Genomic DNA, 17570 nt, shown 5'->3' with positions numbered 1-17570 from the left:
AAGCCATCAGACTCCTCAATACTCAGAAACTGGACTGACACACGCACGTGTCCTGAGTTGTACTTTAATTATTGTCACTTTATACCTGTCTGCTACCTCAATAACTGCATAGATGCATAGAACACTCATCTCATAGTATGTTATGTTTACATTTGGCATTTTTAGAACTGTCATCTTTTTGCACTACTGTGAACTGGTTGGTGCTGCACTGTCTCTCACTGTGCCTATTGTCCTGTTAATTTTTAGTAATTTATTGTACTGTCCCATACTTTTTGCACACATTTGCACGTGCACTTTATATAGGTATGTTATTTAGTCTGTGTAGTTTCATGTGGTTCTGTGTTTGTCCTATGTTGTTTTATGTAGCACCATGGTCCTAGAGGAACGTTGTCTCGTTTCACTGTGTACTGTACTAACTGTATATGGTTGAACGACAGTAAAAACCACTTGACTTGACTTGACTGAAGTCAGCCAAGACCTCAGAAAAAATAATTGTGGACCTTCACAAGTCTTGTTCATCCTTGGGAGCAATTTCCAAAGCCTGAAGGTACCACGTTCATCTGTACAAACAATAGTATGTGAGTATAAACACTATGGGACCACAAAGCCATCATACATCAAGGATGAGGTTTGCAAGATGAAGAATACCATCCCAACCGTGAAGCATGGGGGTGGCAGTATTATGTTGTGGGGTGCTTTGCTGCAGGAGGGACGGGTGCGCTTCACAAAATAGATGGCATCATGAGGAAGGAAAATTATGTGGATATATTGAAGTGAAATCTCAAGACATCAGCCAGGAAGTTAAAGCTTGGTCTCAAATGGGTCTTCCAAGTGGACAATGACCACAAGAATACCTCCAAAGTTATGGCAAAATGGCTTAAGGACAACCAAGTCAAGGTATTGGAGTGGCCATCACAAAGTCCTGACCTCAATCTGATAAAAAATGTGTGGGCAGAACTAAAAAAGTGTGTGCGATCAAGAAGGCCTACAAACCTGACACAGTTACACTGGTTCTGTTTGGATGAATGGGCCAAAATTCCAGCAACTTATTGTAGGCTAACTAAAACATTTGACCCAAGTTAAACCATTTAAATGCAATGCTACCAAAAACTAACAAAGTGTATGTAAACTTCTGACCCACTGGAATGTGATGAAAGAATTAAAAGCTGAAATAAATAATTCTCTCTACTATAATTCTGACATTTAAAATAAAGTAGTGATCCAAAAGACAGGGAATGTTTTCTACGATTAAATGTCAGGAATTTTGAAAACTGAGTTTAAATGTATTTGTGCTAAGGTGAATGTAAACTTCTGACTTCAACTGTACCTTCTTAAGTGTAGGTGATTGTGTACACTGTGAATTCATCTGTGATCCAATTTTCTGAAACTCTAGCACAACATTAAAGATATACATATCCCTTTTTCCCTCGTCTCACATGCACTGCTAGCATTTTCAAATAGATTACATATGTCAAATGATGGTTCAAATGATACATCATTTATTGCATTTTAATACCCAGATGATCACAGTAGAGTAAAGCTACAGCAGCTATCTGGGAAAGACTCCAAACACACAGACTACATCAATGCCAACTATGTAGACGTAAGTATTTATTAATGTGTGTGTTTGTATGTGTGTATTTGCTCCTTATATATTTGTTTTATGATTAAATATTCTCATTGTCAGGGTTATAAGAGTTCCAGGGCTTATATAGCTGCTCAAGGCCCTCTGAAGTCCACCTTTGAGGACTTCTGGAGAATGATTTGGGAACAAAACAGCAGCGTGATTGTCATGATCACCAACCTGGTGGAGAAAGGCAGGGTACGTTATCAGTACTAAGCTCACCATGATGAAGTACATTTACCTAGTACAAATCTCAATTCTGGACCCTCTTAAAGGTAGAAGGGACAGTCATATTTGTGGTATTAAATAACTTGACAGATATGCACAAATGAAGGCAGTGCTTCTTCATGTCCACATCAAGTTTGCCATTTGGGACAAAAAGAATCATCTTACATGAGAAGAAAAAAAAACTTGCTTTGTCAATAGATGAATTGTGTACCTGGTGAGATTTGTCCATACCATGCATTGTACTGCTTTTTTAGCTGATGTTTTAGATTGATCTGATGAAATTGGAAACATTAGGTTGACTTTCCTTTAGCTAAAATCTGTCTGTGCTTACCGAAATTCAAAACTCTGCCTCCAGTGTTCAAAGTGGTAAGTGTTGTTGGATGTATGGGCACGTATGGGCTCCATATTTAGGGTGAAATGTCCACAGAGGGGACTGTCCCGGCTGTTTTATAAACTGTACCCCCAAACCTAAACCTAACCATCAGTAGAGTAGAAAAGGAAGAGGGAAAAATGCAACCTCTGATTCAAGCTTTTCACCAATTATGCAAACATGAATACTTCCTGGTTTCAACGCGGGATCTGAACCCGGGTCTCCTACGCTGCTGTCACAACTTGCTTCTGGTCGCAGCACAGGTGAAGATAAACACACTGGAGGTGATGCAAACATATGTGTAAGGAAATATCACCTTTGTGAGTCTACATGATCCTAGGGACTCTCAGAAAAAACATGCAGACTTCCTGTAAGATCATGTTGGAAATTTACAGCAAAAATGTACTCTTGGTGTGGATAAGTCTTTAAAATCTGCACCTTAAAACCTTATGTTGACACAAGCTTATTTATTTGTGTCTCTCATGTGCATTACTTGCCTTTTACTTCCTGAAGGCTGTATGAGAGTAATTCCACACTTTACTGTTTAAATACACAATACCTGTACAAGTATACATACATTTTTGTTTTGAAAAGAAAAATTAAATGTATTTGTGTTGTTTTTACAGAGGAAATGTGATCAGTATTGGCCATCGGAGAACAGTGAATTATATGGAAGCATAATGGTGATTCTGAAGAGTACTAAAGTTTATGCATGCTACACGCTGCGTCAATTCATCATACGCAACACCAAAGTTAAGAAGGTGAGTCCGAGCATCCTTAACACATTTACAAAGCACTATTATCATGTTATTAGAGTCTGCATTTTGATCTCTCTCTCTATTCATCTCTCAGGGTCCGAGAGGGAGGCAGTATGAAAGATTGGTGGCCCAATATCACTACACTCAGTGGCCAGATATGGGCGTACCCGAGTATACACTACCAGTCCTCAAATTCATTTCTCGATCATCGGCAGCATGCACGCCAGGCAAAGGCCCCGTCCTAGTGCACTGCAGGTACTGCCTGCGTTAGAAACATAAGCTCCGCCCACCTGCCAGCTAGCATTGCAAAATCAATATTATGGAGTGTGTAAATGTCAGTTCCAAATGCGAAATGGAACTATTTGCCATTAAAAATATACAGAGAAGATTGTTCAAGGTTTCTTCTCAGAGCTTTATGGAATTACAGAGAGATATGGAGTAATTGTTTGTTACAAACATATTTTGTTACATATTTCTCAAACCCTCACTTTGTGTGTGTCCTGCAGTGCTGGGGTGGGAAGAACAGGCACATATATAGTCATAGACAGCATGCTTCAGCAGATAAAGGACAAAGGCACCGTTAACGTTCTGGAATTCCTCAAGCACATCCGAGCCCAGCGGAACTACCTGGTCCAGACTGAGGTTCATGTTTGGTTTATTCACACCATATTAGTAGTCACCCAATATGGGTTGATATGTTTTTTCATGGCTGATACTGATATATATTGGTACTTAATACATGTATTTTATTCAGTATTTACCTAAAATTTGAAATGGCACTTACAATACATATTGTCTCAAAAGTATAACCAGAAGTTAATATGATTTCAGTGTGACAAAATCACTTACTTACCTCTGGGTAATGTTTTAGCCAATATAAAAACTATATTGTCATGGAAACAAAATCCTTAAATAAGGTTAGTAAATAATTTTATCTTAATAAAAAATGTGGCCCCATTCACTTTCATTGTAAGTGCCTTACTGTAACAACTTTCTACTTTTTCTTTTCTTTTTTTTTTTTTTAAATAAACAAAATAAAATAAAAGGGACAGGTCAAAAAAAAAACAATCTGTGGTAATCAACATTATGCCACAAATGTTGTCGATTGAGCTTAAAGGAATGTTCCGGGTTCATTACAAGTTAGGCTCAATGTTGATTACCACAAATATTAATTTTGTTTAGTCCCTCTTTTTACAGTGAGGCACTTACAATGGAAGCGAATGGGGACAATTTCTGGAGGGTTTAAAGAGAAATGTGAAGCTTATAATTTTATAAAAGCACTTGCATTAAATCTTCTGTTAAAACTTGTGTATTATTTAAGCTCTAAGGTTTTTTGACATTACATCATGATGGTAATTAAGTTTTTAAATGTACTATACTGTAACACTGAAAAGGTTAGTAAGCAATTTTATAACACTAAAATCAAGTTTATGCATATGATTGTGGCTATACTGAGTATTGTAATGTTAAAACTTTACCCCCATTCACTTCCATTGTAAGTGCCTCACTCGAACCCAGATTTCTGCTTGTTTTTAAAGAAAAGGACAAGGGCAAGTCAAAATACATTTTTGTGGTAATCAACATTATGCCACAATTGCTGTCGATTGAGCTTAACTTGTTTTGAACCTGGAACATTCCTTTAATAAAGCGAGTGGAGTCCAGTTATAATGCAAGAAATATTTTTGTGTATTCTGGTCAGATAATGAGTCAAGAAGGAAATCATTCATAATACTGGAAATGGAAGCTTACATCCAGCATACTGAATTATATACTGAATTCTATAATTCAATATTCTATACTAAAAATAGAGTATGTCATCCAGGTACTCCATACATTCTGAAAATGTGCATTCTGTGCACAATACATGCCCATCCTACAGAAATAGTAGTCATACAGCCATATTTGCTTCTGTATTCATAAATATACTGTGCAAATTTCACATTCTTAGGTCAGCCTACTTTGTCTTCATGAATATGTGTATGTGTGCCCTACAGGAGCAGTTTATCTTTATCCATGATGCATTAATGGAAGCTGTGATCAGTAAAGACACAGAGGTGCTTGCCTGGCAACTCCACCGTTATGTCAACAGCATCCTCACCCAGAGCCCTACGGGACAAACATGCATGGACAAACAGTTTAAGGTCTGGACTTGATGACTTGTGTTATGCCTCTGTGCATCAGTTTGATCATTCACTCAGTTAGATGACTAACCTGCTCCACTTTGTGGCCGCTCTTGTAATTGTTCCTCCAGTTGGTGACGCAATGCAATGCATATCTCACAGAGTGTCTCAGTGCACAGAAAGACAGCAACAAAGAGAAGAACCGCACCTCTTCAGTGTTGCCAAGTGAGTCACCAAATCATAAACACCCATTCAACAATCTGATCTTCTCAACACACAGAGTAGCACAGCTAAAATAAAGACAATATAAGAAATATATTAATATTTACCTATACTTATATCTATACTCAAACTATACTGACACCTATCAGTGTGGCAACATCTTGCAAAAGCAAAAGTTCCTGGTTACTGATGCCATCAGTGTCCCAATTACAAAGAGGTTACTGAAATAAAGTGATTAATATTCAGCTAGGATAATTATGTCAACATGTTGGCCACCTTGAGAGGGTTCCACCCTTATATAGAATACAATAGCTTTGTACTGATATGACTGGAGTCATCATCATATCTGTCAAAGTTATTATTTGTTTCTTTAGGTCAAAAATAGCAGAGTTAGTTGATTTTTAAATGAAGAACAATAGGTGTATGTGATTTGTTTGTTTCTCCCCACAGCGGAACGAGCTCGAGTGGCATTAGCTCCTCTCCCAGGGGTAAATGGAACAGACTACATTAATGCCTCCTATATTATGGTACAGCACTGACACTTCACTGGAACCTCATCCATTGTGTTTGGATTGTTCATGCTTTGAATGATATCTAATAACACATGAAACATAAATATTTGTGCAGAAATATAATAAATGATCCCGTTTCACTTCAAGTTAAGCTCAAACAGCATTTTTGGTATAATGCTGATTAACACAAATAAGCATTAAAATAGTTTGAATTTTCCCGTATTTATTTAAAACACACACACACACACACACACACACACACACACACACACACACACACATATATATATATGGTTAATAAATGCTGTTTCAGTGAGGCACTCGCAATGGAAGTGAATGGGGCCAGTCCATTTATGTGAAAATACTAACTATTTCAAAAGTATAGCCTCAGGATGTAAAACATTGTAAATGTAAACATGATTTTAGTGTGATAAAATCCCTTACTAACCGTATGTGTGTAAATTTATATCCAATATTACAACTTTGTTGTCATGAAGATGCTTTTTATTTATAAATGATGGACAAGTCAAATTTATTTTAATTTTTTTGTGGTAATCAACATTATGCCACAAAGGCTGTCGATTGAGCTTCACTTGAATTGAACACTGTATTTGTTACATATTTGTGTAAATTTACTGGTGTTTTAGCTCTCTTCAAAATGTGCAAAATATTATTTTATATGAATGCTTAACACATCACAGGGCTACTACAGGAGCAATGAGTTCATCGTTACTCAGCATCCTTTGCCCCACACAACCACAGACTTCTGGAGGATGATCTGGGATCATAATGCTCAAGTTATTGTGATGTTGCCAGACAACCTGAGCCTTGTAAGTAGACCATTAAAAAGCCATTTCTGAACATGGGCTCTAAAACAAATATTGTACATGTCATGTTATATATACAGTATCTAATTTCCTTTTTTAAAGATATTTAGAAGTGGAACCAATCCAATGTTCTGGTATTGCAACCTAAAGCTTTTTAGGCCCCCAAAGCCTTTAGAGAATTCTTCTTAAAAAAAATTTATCAAGGGGATACTAATGTTTGAGAAGGTTGGGGGAAGGAGCAATGAGTGATTTGGCCAATTTGAATAAATTACTGAAAAGGGAGTCCTGCTAATACTGAGGTCATTTAACTGATTTAAAAACTCTGGAAACTGCTATAAAAGAAAATCTTTATCTAAAAGTAACAGCATTCAAAAGCTGACCTCGAGCCACATGTTTTCAAATCATTTAAATGTAATTTTAATGAGATATAAAAATGGCAAAATTGACAATAAAAGCAATATTTTCAAGAAAACATATTATTTTATATATATATATATATATATATATATATATATATATATATATATATATATATATATATATATATATATATATATTAATAATATTTATTATATTTAAAATATTTAGAATTCTTATTAATATTTAATATTCTTAGTATAATGTTTAATATTTTAATACTAAAGCATTAACATGTATTATCTGAGCTCTTAAGTGTTTTAAAATAGCAATTAATAAAATGTTGAAGGTATTTGTATGTTCTTGCCCTTATACGGGCTAATATTAGACCTCCATAATACTCATTAATTAAACTATGAGTGTGTTTGTAGTACTAATGCACTTATAAATTAATTAAAGAGTGTACAAACTATGTATACAAACAGTACAAACAGAACTGGGCAAGTAGTGTGCAGTACATTACTTAATTTGTGTATTAGAACCGTATTGCGTTATTTATTTATTTACATATATTTTACATTTATTTACATATATTTTAGAAGTGTTTATTATTTAAACAATGTAGTTTCAAAATGACTGAATTTGCTTATACATTTATGCATTATGACTTACAATTTACAAACTTTTTAATTTACATTTTTGTCTGTGGAAATAGACTATGCATAATTAGCCTTAAAAAGTGATATGATGTGATATATGATATGATATATGATGAGCTGGCCTGCCCTTCTCTGCTTTTGACAGACAGAGGATGAATTTGTGTACTGGCCCAGCAGAGAGGAACCCATGAACTGCTTTGCCTTCACTGTCACCCTCATTAACACTGACAGACTCTGTTTGTCTAATGAGGAACAACTCGTCATCCATGATTTCATCCTAGAGGCCACACAGGTATCTCAGTCAGCACGCATTTTAAAAAGCACTGAAACCATATCACTTATGTTTTGAAATGATTTGTCACAAATAGTTAAGAGCAGCAAATCCACATTTTTGACTGCATGAGTTACATGCCTGTTTATCTTTGCTGTGCAGGATGACTATGTGCTAGAAGTCCGACATTTCCAATGCCCAAATTGGCCCGATCCAGATGCATCTATTAGCAGCGCATTTGAGCTCATCAACATCATCAAGGAGGAGGCCATGACAAGGGATGGTCCAACCATCATACATGATGAGTGAGTATTCTGTAATATTAAAGCTTTTTGATCACAACCCAAAGTCAGGTCAGCCCCTGCATATTTTAGTAACAGTTTTATGCAGTTTTGCATCCTGAATGCGTTTTGTCAGGTTTTGTATGTGCATACACTATAGATAGTGTGGATTCTGGTTTTGGAACCATAGGCAGCGATCGAGTCATTGATTGTGTGTTACAGGTTTGGGGCAGTTTCTGCTGGACTGTTCTGTGCTCTGACAACACTTTCCCAGCAGCTAAAGAATGAGAGTGCTGTGGATGTGTACCAAGTGGCCAAGATGATTAACCTCATGAGGCCCGGTGTCTTCACTGAACTTGTAAGTTAATAAAATTAGACATCACATATGAACACATTTATGACTGATGATAAATCAAATGTGGAGGACAGCAATAAATCATTTTCTTCATCAGTATTTTTGTAATGACATCTAAACATCCTTAAAACAAGATCTTTTTTATCAACAAATAAAACTGTAAGATTATAAGACTTGTTTTCCAAAACTTTTATTTTAAATTTATTTTATGTTCATTTTTCTTACTTCATTGGCAAAATGAAGTCACTCACTAAAAAAAAAGGAAAACAATATGTTTTATTGCAGTAAGAGAAATAAACTTAAAGATATTTTGTGAAAATGTCACGCAATTTTGATTCTCACATAAAAGTATCTTGTTTTAACTCTAAAAATCTGTGCGTATCATTGGTACAGTATTTTCTAAAGCCTCTATGTCATCAACGTGACCAATACTTTGATGAAAAACCTGTTGTAAGCAATGTACTAGATTTGTACTGCCTCCTATTGAATGTTTCCTTGCTCTTCTGGAAGTAGAAGACCTTGTAATATAATTTCCAAAGTTACTGGCTTCGTATTGTGATGCACATGTCTTTTTTCTGTGAAATCTTTGCTGATTGTGTTAAAGTAACACTAACATTAATATTTACATTGTTGCTGATATTTCAAAATTAGTATTTACTGAATTGAAGCAACATGTGCTTTCTTCAAATTTTGTATATTATTTAATAGACAAATCGTGTTTTGATACAGCAGGCTTTTGAGGTATATCTCAATCATCATTAAATAACATTTTTACAAACAAGAATAAATATTTAAACTGGGAACTGATATGTACATGTATTTTTATATATCCAGCCATGCTCTGTCATTATAACGATTTCATTGTTTTACATTACAAGCGATTATGTCATCGTAATAGAACCAGCAAAAATTGAATTAATACAAAAATTGCAATTTCACTTTTTTAACGTCATTATAGTGTTTTTCAGTCCATTGCTGTTGATTTTCTTGACATTATTATTAATTTACTTCAAGTCAAATGATTGGTAACAACATGATTATTTTATGTCATCTCCTCAGGTCAGGTTTGACTGTAAGCATAATGTGACATTACAAAAACTGACACTTCAAAACAGTAAAAAAACAAAAACAATGGCCAAACTTTGAAAAATAATAGTTTGATAATGTATAATATACATCTAGATGCATAACTTGTGATCAAATTTAGAATTATTACATAGTAGGTGCCTGCATAGAACACTGCAGCCATCTACTGGCTATTATTGTCATAACATCATGTTATTTTTCTTTTTCACAAGATGGCAGTAATCTACCATATTATACTTTTCTTGTGTCAAATTCTAGAAGTGTAGGTTTTTAAGTTGTTGTTTGTTTGTTTTTTGGTTGTTTGTTTGTTTGTTTTTGTTTTCTTATTCTGTGCAGTGGCAGGAACATGTAGCAGTTCAAAGCACACTCGATTTATGTTACAGAGCTGTGCAAAAATGGCCCAATAAAAAACTTTAATTTCCTTCTATCGCTCTCCTTCTCTTTTAGGAGCACTATCACTACCTTTACAAGGCTATGCTCAGCCTGGTCAGCTGTAAGGACTACAGACTTGGCTTCAACTACCTAGATAAAATTGGTGGGATAGTGGCAACTGAAGAAACCAACCAGGCAGAGAGCATGGAGTCTTTAGTGTGAAGTTCCCGGAAAACAAGACAGAACAACTGATTCCTTGAACTTTCTATGAGGCCTTTTTTCCCCAGACTCTTGGTGAAATGAAAAAAGAAAAACCACACAACAAAAAATAGCTTTTATATACTGATAAAAATAAATTCTTTTGATATTTATTTTTGCTGCTTTTTTGTTATCCTGCTGAGCATCACAAACTGCTCTCCAAAACACACACACACAGACAGACACAAATCTCACAGGAACATGCAGCTGTCTACTTTGCACTACACTGTCAGTGTTAATACTTGATGCCTAGCTGATTATTGTTAATTGTGTTCAAAGCGTTTCTGATCAGCGACAGCACATTAACACACACATCAGCCTCATACACATGTATGTATCTCTGTACACAAAGAAGCTCCACATTCAATTTAATGCTCATCATGATGCATTTATCCGTCAAGCATTGTGACTTGTTAGATTAATTTGTTATTTTTTATTTATTAAGATATGCCATTTGATGTCTAACTTATATACATTTATTTCAGTGTGGTATCATAACAGCAACTGTGAACATATATTGTTATCAGTAGCATTTCTATTGTTTTGTAAAATATAAAGATATTGATCAAAATATGTCTGTTTTCCTTTATTTCAGTTTAATTTTGTTATAGACACTCATAAAACTGAAAATGCATAATTGATAGAAGTAACTTTGGGGACAAAATACTGAAGAGTGAAGGGGAAAACTACTTTATAAGTTAAAACATCACTTTATAAATAATACAAAAAAGTTACTTTGAAAGTTAGTTATGGGATTACACTTTTTCTTTAAGTGTTATTTCAATTTCTGTAGACACTTGCCTTAAAGGAATAGTTCACCCAAAAATGAAAAAGCAATGGCAAGATGTACTAAAAAGGTGTTACATTTCATGAAAAAGGAGGTACCTTTTGGTCTGTTCTCACTCAAATCCAAAAGGATCGCTTGAAGACATGGATTAAACCACTGGAGGTGTAAGGATAACCGATTAATATTTAAGTTAAATCTCCACCTTTGACCAGCCCGACCAGTAGGTGGCAATATGTAGGAAGTATGCAAAGTCATCAAAAAGCATGTGGATGAGGAGTTAAAAAACTACTTTAATATTTATGTTTCTCAACCCCACACCTATTATATAGCTTCTGAAGACATGGATTAAACCACTGGAGTCGTATGGATTACTTTAATGCTGCCTTTATTTGCTTTTTGGAGCAATGTTTTGGTCAGCATTCACTTGCATTGTTTGGATCTTCAGAGCTGAGATATTTTTCTAAAAATATTCGTTTGTGTTCAGCAGAACAAAGACAGTCAGCCACATCTGGGATGGTATGAGGGTGAGTATTTTGAGCCAGGTGTTTGAAATAATAAATAATAATAAAAACCAACCAATTGGACTTTTCAAAACCTTCTAGTTACTGAGAAGTGTCCCTTGTTACAACTTTCCCTACAGTAAATTTAGCCAGAACTGATTTTCAGATAAACCTTTTTTTTATGGATGTTCACCAATATAAAATCATTATAACGTTGATAAGATGGATAACTATTAAATATGTCTTAGACCTTGTATAGAGGTTGAAAAGGCCAGTTATAATTGATGATGTACCCATCACTGTACATCTCACGTAATTTACAATGTTATTATACCAAAGGTCATCTCACATCCCAATCTCTGTGGCTCAACCATAGACTTAAAAAAAAAGACCTTAGGAGAAAGCGTAACGTACAATTTTGCGGATACCTTACAAATGAACGGAGACCGTAAACCGACACCCACCTGTCACAAAATTGTCCGCGACTTCTCTGATAAAACAGCATTTTTAGTGTCTTAAACTCCACACATAGTTCACTCTTAAAGGATTGTTTACTGTTAAATATTATGAAGATTTGCGAACAATACATTGAAGTGGTTATCTGTTTCCTCAGAAAAGCAGCTTACTTTATTTAGCAAATTGAACCATCTCTTCCATTAGCATCCGTTCAAAAAGACGGATCTCCCCACCAGTGTACCGCCACGTTACGCTTTGTTTTGCTACCCAATGGCTCGCATTGTAGAGGGATTCTGATTATACCAGTCTTTTTAGCAAGTCAGTCCACTCGGCGGCCATCTTTGGAACAATCTCAGGGAGGCTGGGTCGCTTTTTTGCTATGTAATCGAGCGGAATAGCCTACAAGTGCAGCTATCTACATGAATGGGGAAATACCGAAATATCCAAAATGGATGGTTAAGATTACGATCAAAGAACATATTTCAAATCGTTAGTAAAATCTGACAACACTGGTATCATGAATTGTGCTTCTTTACCTCAGATTCAGAATTGTTTTTTCTACTGAATGTTCTTGGAAATATATTGTTTCAATGATTTGTCCATGGAACGATCAAAAAAACGCTTTAAACTGTAGTACAGTTCACTGAAGAGACTGTACATCTATACCTTAGCTATAGCCGTATTGTAAATCAAAGATGGCACTGCAATGAAGACCTATTTCTCCCATTAATTGTAATAGAAATGGCCCGTCCCTGCTATGCCAAAGATTTTTTTAGCAAGTCAGATCACTCGGTGGCCATTTTTCGAACGCTCCTGGCAGCTGTCTAGTCAAGTCAAAGTAGGTTTTTTTGTCGTTTAACTATATGCTTACTTGCTTAACGACGGCTTCATCCAAGGTGGATATGCGTCGCTTCACGAGTGATGTCCTTCCATTGATGGCGATCTTTGGCAAGCGTTTGTAGGTGTCCGGTCCAAGTGTTTGCATATGCTTTACGACTAAGATTAAACAGCTTCATAATAAATTGTTCTGCTGCTTTTTGAAAATAGCGTTTAGTGGTCGTTAATACACCACCTCGGGCCGCTTCCAGCGAGGGTCATCTGTGCATAGAAACACTTTTTGTAGTAGCCTTTCCTCAGGCATTCTTAGCACATGGCCGAGCCATTTCTAGCGACGTTTGGTAATTAGTTCTGATAGCGGTAGTTGGATTCCACATCGTCGCCGAATTTCCTCATTGGTAATTTTGTCTATAAGGTGAACCTTCGTGATAGACCTCAGGCAGCGGTGGTCAAATATTTGTTGAGGTCCCCTTTCTTAGTGTTCCACGATTCACTACCATACAGCAACGTTGCACGTACTGTTGCCATGTATACCCACCCTTTGGTTTTGTTTCTGATATCCTTGCGGTTCCATAGGCATTTTAGGTATAGAAAAGTAGCCATGGCTTTACGTATTCGGCTGTTGGCCTCACAGGCAACTTGGCCGATTACTGTTATCAAGCTGCCCAGGTAGGTGAAGGAATCAACAGCATCTATTATATTGGGGCCGATTGATAGCATTTGTTGGTGGTGGTCGGGATCTGGGTCATACGCAACGAATTTGGATTTTGCTGGGCTGAGATGTAAACCCAATTGCGCTGCTTCTGCTTGAACTCTGTCGATCATAGCTTACATGTCAGTTGTTGTTTCGGCTAATAGGGCTACGTCATCGGCAAATGTTAGGTCGGTTAAAGGCATTTGATACGGGTGCAGAGAGATGCCCCCTGGCTTATTGTCAAGTGCGTTTCGGAGTATGGCGTCAATGTAAATATTGAAGAGGCATGGGGATTAGATTCCGCCCTGTCTCACTCCACTTGCAATGTTGAAAGTTTTACCCATTTCTCCATAGACGCGAACCAGGCTTTGAATATCAGCGTACATTATTGAACATAAGCAAACCAATGTTTCGGGGATTACAATAGCCCTTAGGAGTTCCCATATGCCATCCCTATGGACACAATCAATTGCTGTGAAATCTAGGAATGCCACGATGGTGGGTTGGCGAAATTTGTGCCTCTGCTCAAGTATCTGCCTGATGTCAAAGATTTGATCTATGCAACCTCGGCCTGGCCGAAAACCAGCCTGGTTTTCTCTTGTGTGGGAATCACAAAAGGGTCCAATACGGCGCAATATGATCTTCTCCATGATTTTGTAGGCAATGTTAAGGAGTGAGATACCTCTAATCTGGCGCAGTTGTTTTTATCACCCAGGAACTATGATCACTGTTCAACCATATACAGCGAAACGAGACAACGTTCCTCCAGGACCATGGTGCTACATAAAAACAACATAGGACAAACAGAACCACATGAGACTATACTGACTATATAGCATTTCTACATAAAGTGCATGTGCAAACGTGTGCAAATAAGTACGGGACAGTACAATAAAATACAAAAAGGAACAGGACAATAGGCACAGTAATCTGAGTAATGCAAAAAGATGACACTTTCTAAAATGCTAAATGTAAACATAACATACTATGAAATAGTGTTCTATGGACATACAGTAGCAGTTATTGAGGTAGCAGCCAGGTATAAGTGACAATGAATTAAGGTGCAACGTTGGACATGTGCAAAAGTTGGATGGTGTACAGGTGTGTGTGTGTGTGTCAGTCCAGGCTCTGAGTATTGAGGAGTCTGATGGCTTGGGGTAAGAAACTATTACACAGTCTGGCCGTGAGGGCCCGAATGCTTCGGTACCTCTTGCCAGATGGCAGGAGGCTGAAGAGTTTGTGTGAGGGGTTTGTGGTGTCATCCACAATGCTGGTTGCTTTGCGGATGCAGCGTTTTGTGTAAATGTATTTGATGGAGGGAAGAGAGACCCCGATGATCTTCTCAGCTGTCCTCAATATCCTCTGCAGGGCTTTGCGGTCCAAAACGGTGCAAGTCCAAAATCAGGCAGTGATGCAGCTTCTCAGGATGCTCTCAATAGTCCCTCTATAGAATGCAGTGAGGATGGGGGGTGGGAGATGTGCTTTTCTCAACCTTCGAAGAAAGTATAGCCGCTGCTGGGCTTTCTTGGTAATAGAGCTGGTGTTGAGGGACCAGGTGAGGTTCTCCGCCAGGTGAACACCAAGGTATTTGGTGCTCTTGATGATCTTCACAGAGGAGCCGTCGATGTTCAGAGGAGAGCGGTCACTCTGTGCTCTCCTAAAGTCAACAACCATCTCTTTTGTTTTGTCCACATTCAGAGACAGGTTGTTGGCTCTACAATAGTCCGTTAGCTGCTGCACCTCATCTCTGTATGCTGACTCATCATTCTTACTGATGAGACCCACCACGGTCGTGTCATCTGCGAACTTGATGTGTTTCGAGCTGTGCATTGTGAGGGGGGCAGTTGGGTCTTAATGTCCCTCATGACGAGCCTCACGAAGCACTTCATGATGATGGGTGTGAGTGCGATGGGACAGTAGTCGTTGAGGCAGGACACTGAATACTTCTTTGGCATGGGGAGGACAGTGGTGGCCTTGAAGCACGTTGGAATGACGGCGCTGCTCAGAGAGATGTTGAAGATATCGGTAATAACATCTGCCAGCTGGTCTGCACATCTTCTGAGCACTCTGCCAGGACTGTTGTCTGGTCTAATGGCCTTCCGTGGGTTGACTCTACGTAGAGTTTTCCTCACATCAGCCGTGGTAAGACAGAGCACCTGGTCGTTGGGAGGAAGTGTAATCTTCCTCGCACCGCATCGTTCTGCACCTCAAACCGAGCGTAGAAGTCGATCAACGCATCTGAAAGGGATGGATCTTTGTCACAGGCAACTGATGTTGTCCTGTATTTGGTGATGGCCTGGATGCCCTGCCACATGCACCACATGTCACCACTGTCCTGGAAGTGACTGTGTATTCTCTGGGCGTGTGCGCTGTCAGACTCAGGATCAGAATAGCTTTACTGCCAAATGTGCTCAAGTACACAAGTACTTTTATTTTAATTTTTTTGTGATAGGAGAAACAAGCAAGTGCACACATAACATTACAGTGAGACACAGAATATAAAACAAGGTAAGAGTATAAATAGATATACAAAAACATAGAATGGAATATTTACATGTGCAAGTGGTAATATTTGTTCAAGGTAGGGGTATGTACAGTTATTGAATTACATATGAGTGAATTTACATATGTACATGACATATTTATACATTATTGCACTATGGGAGTCCTGAAGCCAGTTTAATTGTTCATGTGGTAAAGTACCTGAGGGTAAAAACTGTACTTGCATCTGGTTGTCCTGGCGCGGAGTGCTCTGTAACACCAGCCAGAGGGTAACACTTAAAAAAGGGAGTGGGTAGAGTGTGTGGGGTCCAGAGTGATTCTACCTGCATGTGTCCTCACTCTGGAGACATACAGGTCTTGGAGGGTGGGCAGGGGGGCCCCAGTAATCCTCTCAGCATTCCTGACTTTCCGTTGTAGTTTTCTGAACCAAACCAAACAGTTATAGATGTATACAGTACAGACTCAATGACATCTGAGTAGAACTGAGTCAGCAGCTCCAGTGACAGGTTGAACTTCCTCAGCTGGTGAAAGAAGTACAACCTCTGCTGAGCCTTCTACACATTTGAGTCTATGTGGGTGTCCCACTTCAGGTCCTGAGAGATGGTAGAGCCCAGGGTAGGGTTGAACAAGCTGTGCGTAAGGTCTCACGTAAGTTGGGATGTAAAGTTCACACTAAGGGCTTAGTAACTACTAGTTAGTTTGTTACTAAGTCAGTGCTTAATTTGGTTGCACCACCTGTTCTTAATGTAAGACTTAACTAGCAGGTCAAAAGCTCTCTGTTATGTAATGCGTAGTCGCATAATATGACATTTACCTGTATTGATCCAATAAACAGCCTTCAAATTTGTACACAGAAGTGTTAAACAGTCGTGAACTTCGCATAACTATCAGCTGTAATAAATTATATCCCCATTAAAATACAATACGTAATAAAAGTAGATTTGATAAATAGTATATTTGTCCTGAGTAAATAACAATATATAGGAATACAAATAATTAAGGGGTGATAAAGAAATGCTAATACAACAGGTTGGAAAAATATACAATTATTCATTTTAATGTCCTAAATATATTTTGAATGTGTTGAAACTTGACACCGAGCAACGCACCCTGAAAACTGCACCATTAGATCGGTTTCATGTTGAAGAGCCGCTTAAAAGAATGTTTTACTCTCTTGTAAATGTCAACTTCATACTGTATGTCGAAATGATTGATGCATGTCACGCAAAAAATTAGCTCATTGATGTCATAAAATATCAGTCTGCTTTTTATTGGAGTGCGGGGGGATTTCTCCTGAAGTCCACTATCATCTCCAATGTTGTGAGCATGTTCAGCTCAAGGTTGTTGTGACTGCACCAGACAGCCAGCTGATCAACCTTCCATCTATATGCAGACTCGTCACCTTCGGGGATGAGGCTAATGACCGTAGTGTCATTTGCAAACTTCAGGAGCTTGACAGAGGGGTCCTTTGCAGTGCATTCATTCATTTGCAGG

The 17570-nt window shown here is 37.7% G+C and overlaps 1 protein-coding gene across 1 annotated transcript in view; it reads left to right on the top strand.

The window, feature by feature from the left end:
* LOC127654359 (receptor-type tyrosine-protein phosphatase gamma-like) overlaps positions 1–10853 on the top strand; it is a 159907-nt gene extending 149054 nt beyond the window's left edge. The window contains exons 17-29 of the mRNA XM_052141498.1: positions 1521–1603; positions 1688–1822; positions 2849–2983; positions 3075–3235; positions 3487–3622; positions 4975–5121; positions 5232–5325; positions 5773–5849; positions 6536–6664; positions 7823–7969; positions 8111–8253; positions 8452–8587; positions 10118–10853. Of these exons, the coding sequence (XP_051997458.1) occupies positions 1521–1603; positions 1688–1822; positions 2849–2983; positions 3075–3235; positions 3487–3622; positions 4975–5121; positions 5232–5325; positions 5773–5849; positions 6536–6664; positions 7823–7969; positions 8111–8253; positions 8452–8587; positions 10118–10264 (1670 nt within the window). The 3' untranslated portion in view covers positions 10265–10853. The remainder of the gene's footprint in view (positions 1–1520; positions 1604–1687; positions 1823–2848; positions 2984–3074; positions 3236–3486; positions 3623–4974; positions 5122–5231; positions 5326–5772; positions 5850–6535; positions 6665–7822; positions 7970–8110; positions 8254–8451; positions 8588–10117) is intronic.
* The last annotated feature ends 6717 nt before the right edge of the window (positions 10854–17570 follow it).

The sequence above is a fragment of the Xyrauchen texanus genome, chromosome 13 (assembly GCF_025860055.1).
Source record: "Xyrauchen texanus isolate HMW12.3.18 chromosome 13, RBS_HiC_50CHRs, whole genome shotgun sequence".
NCBI classification, from domain to species: Eukaryota; Metazoa; Chordata; class Actinopteri; order Cypriniformes; family Catostomidae; genus Xyrauchen; species Xyrauchen texanus.
This window is presented reverse-complemented; position numbering and strand designations above follow the sequence as displayed.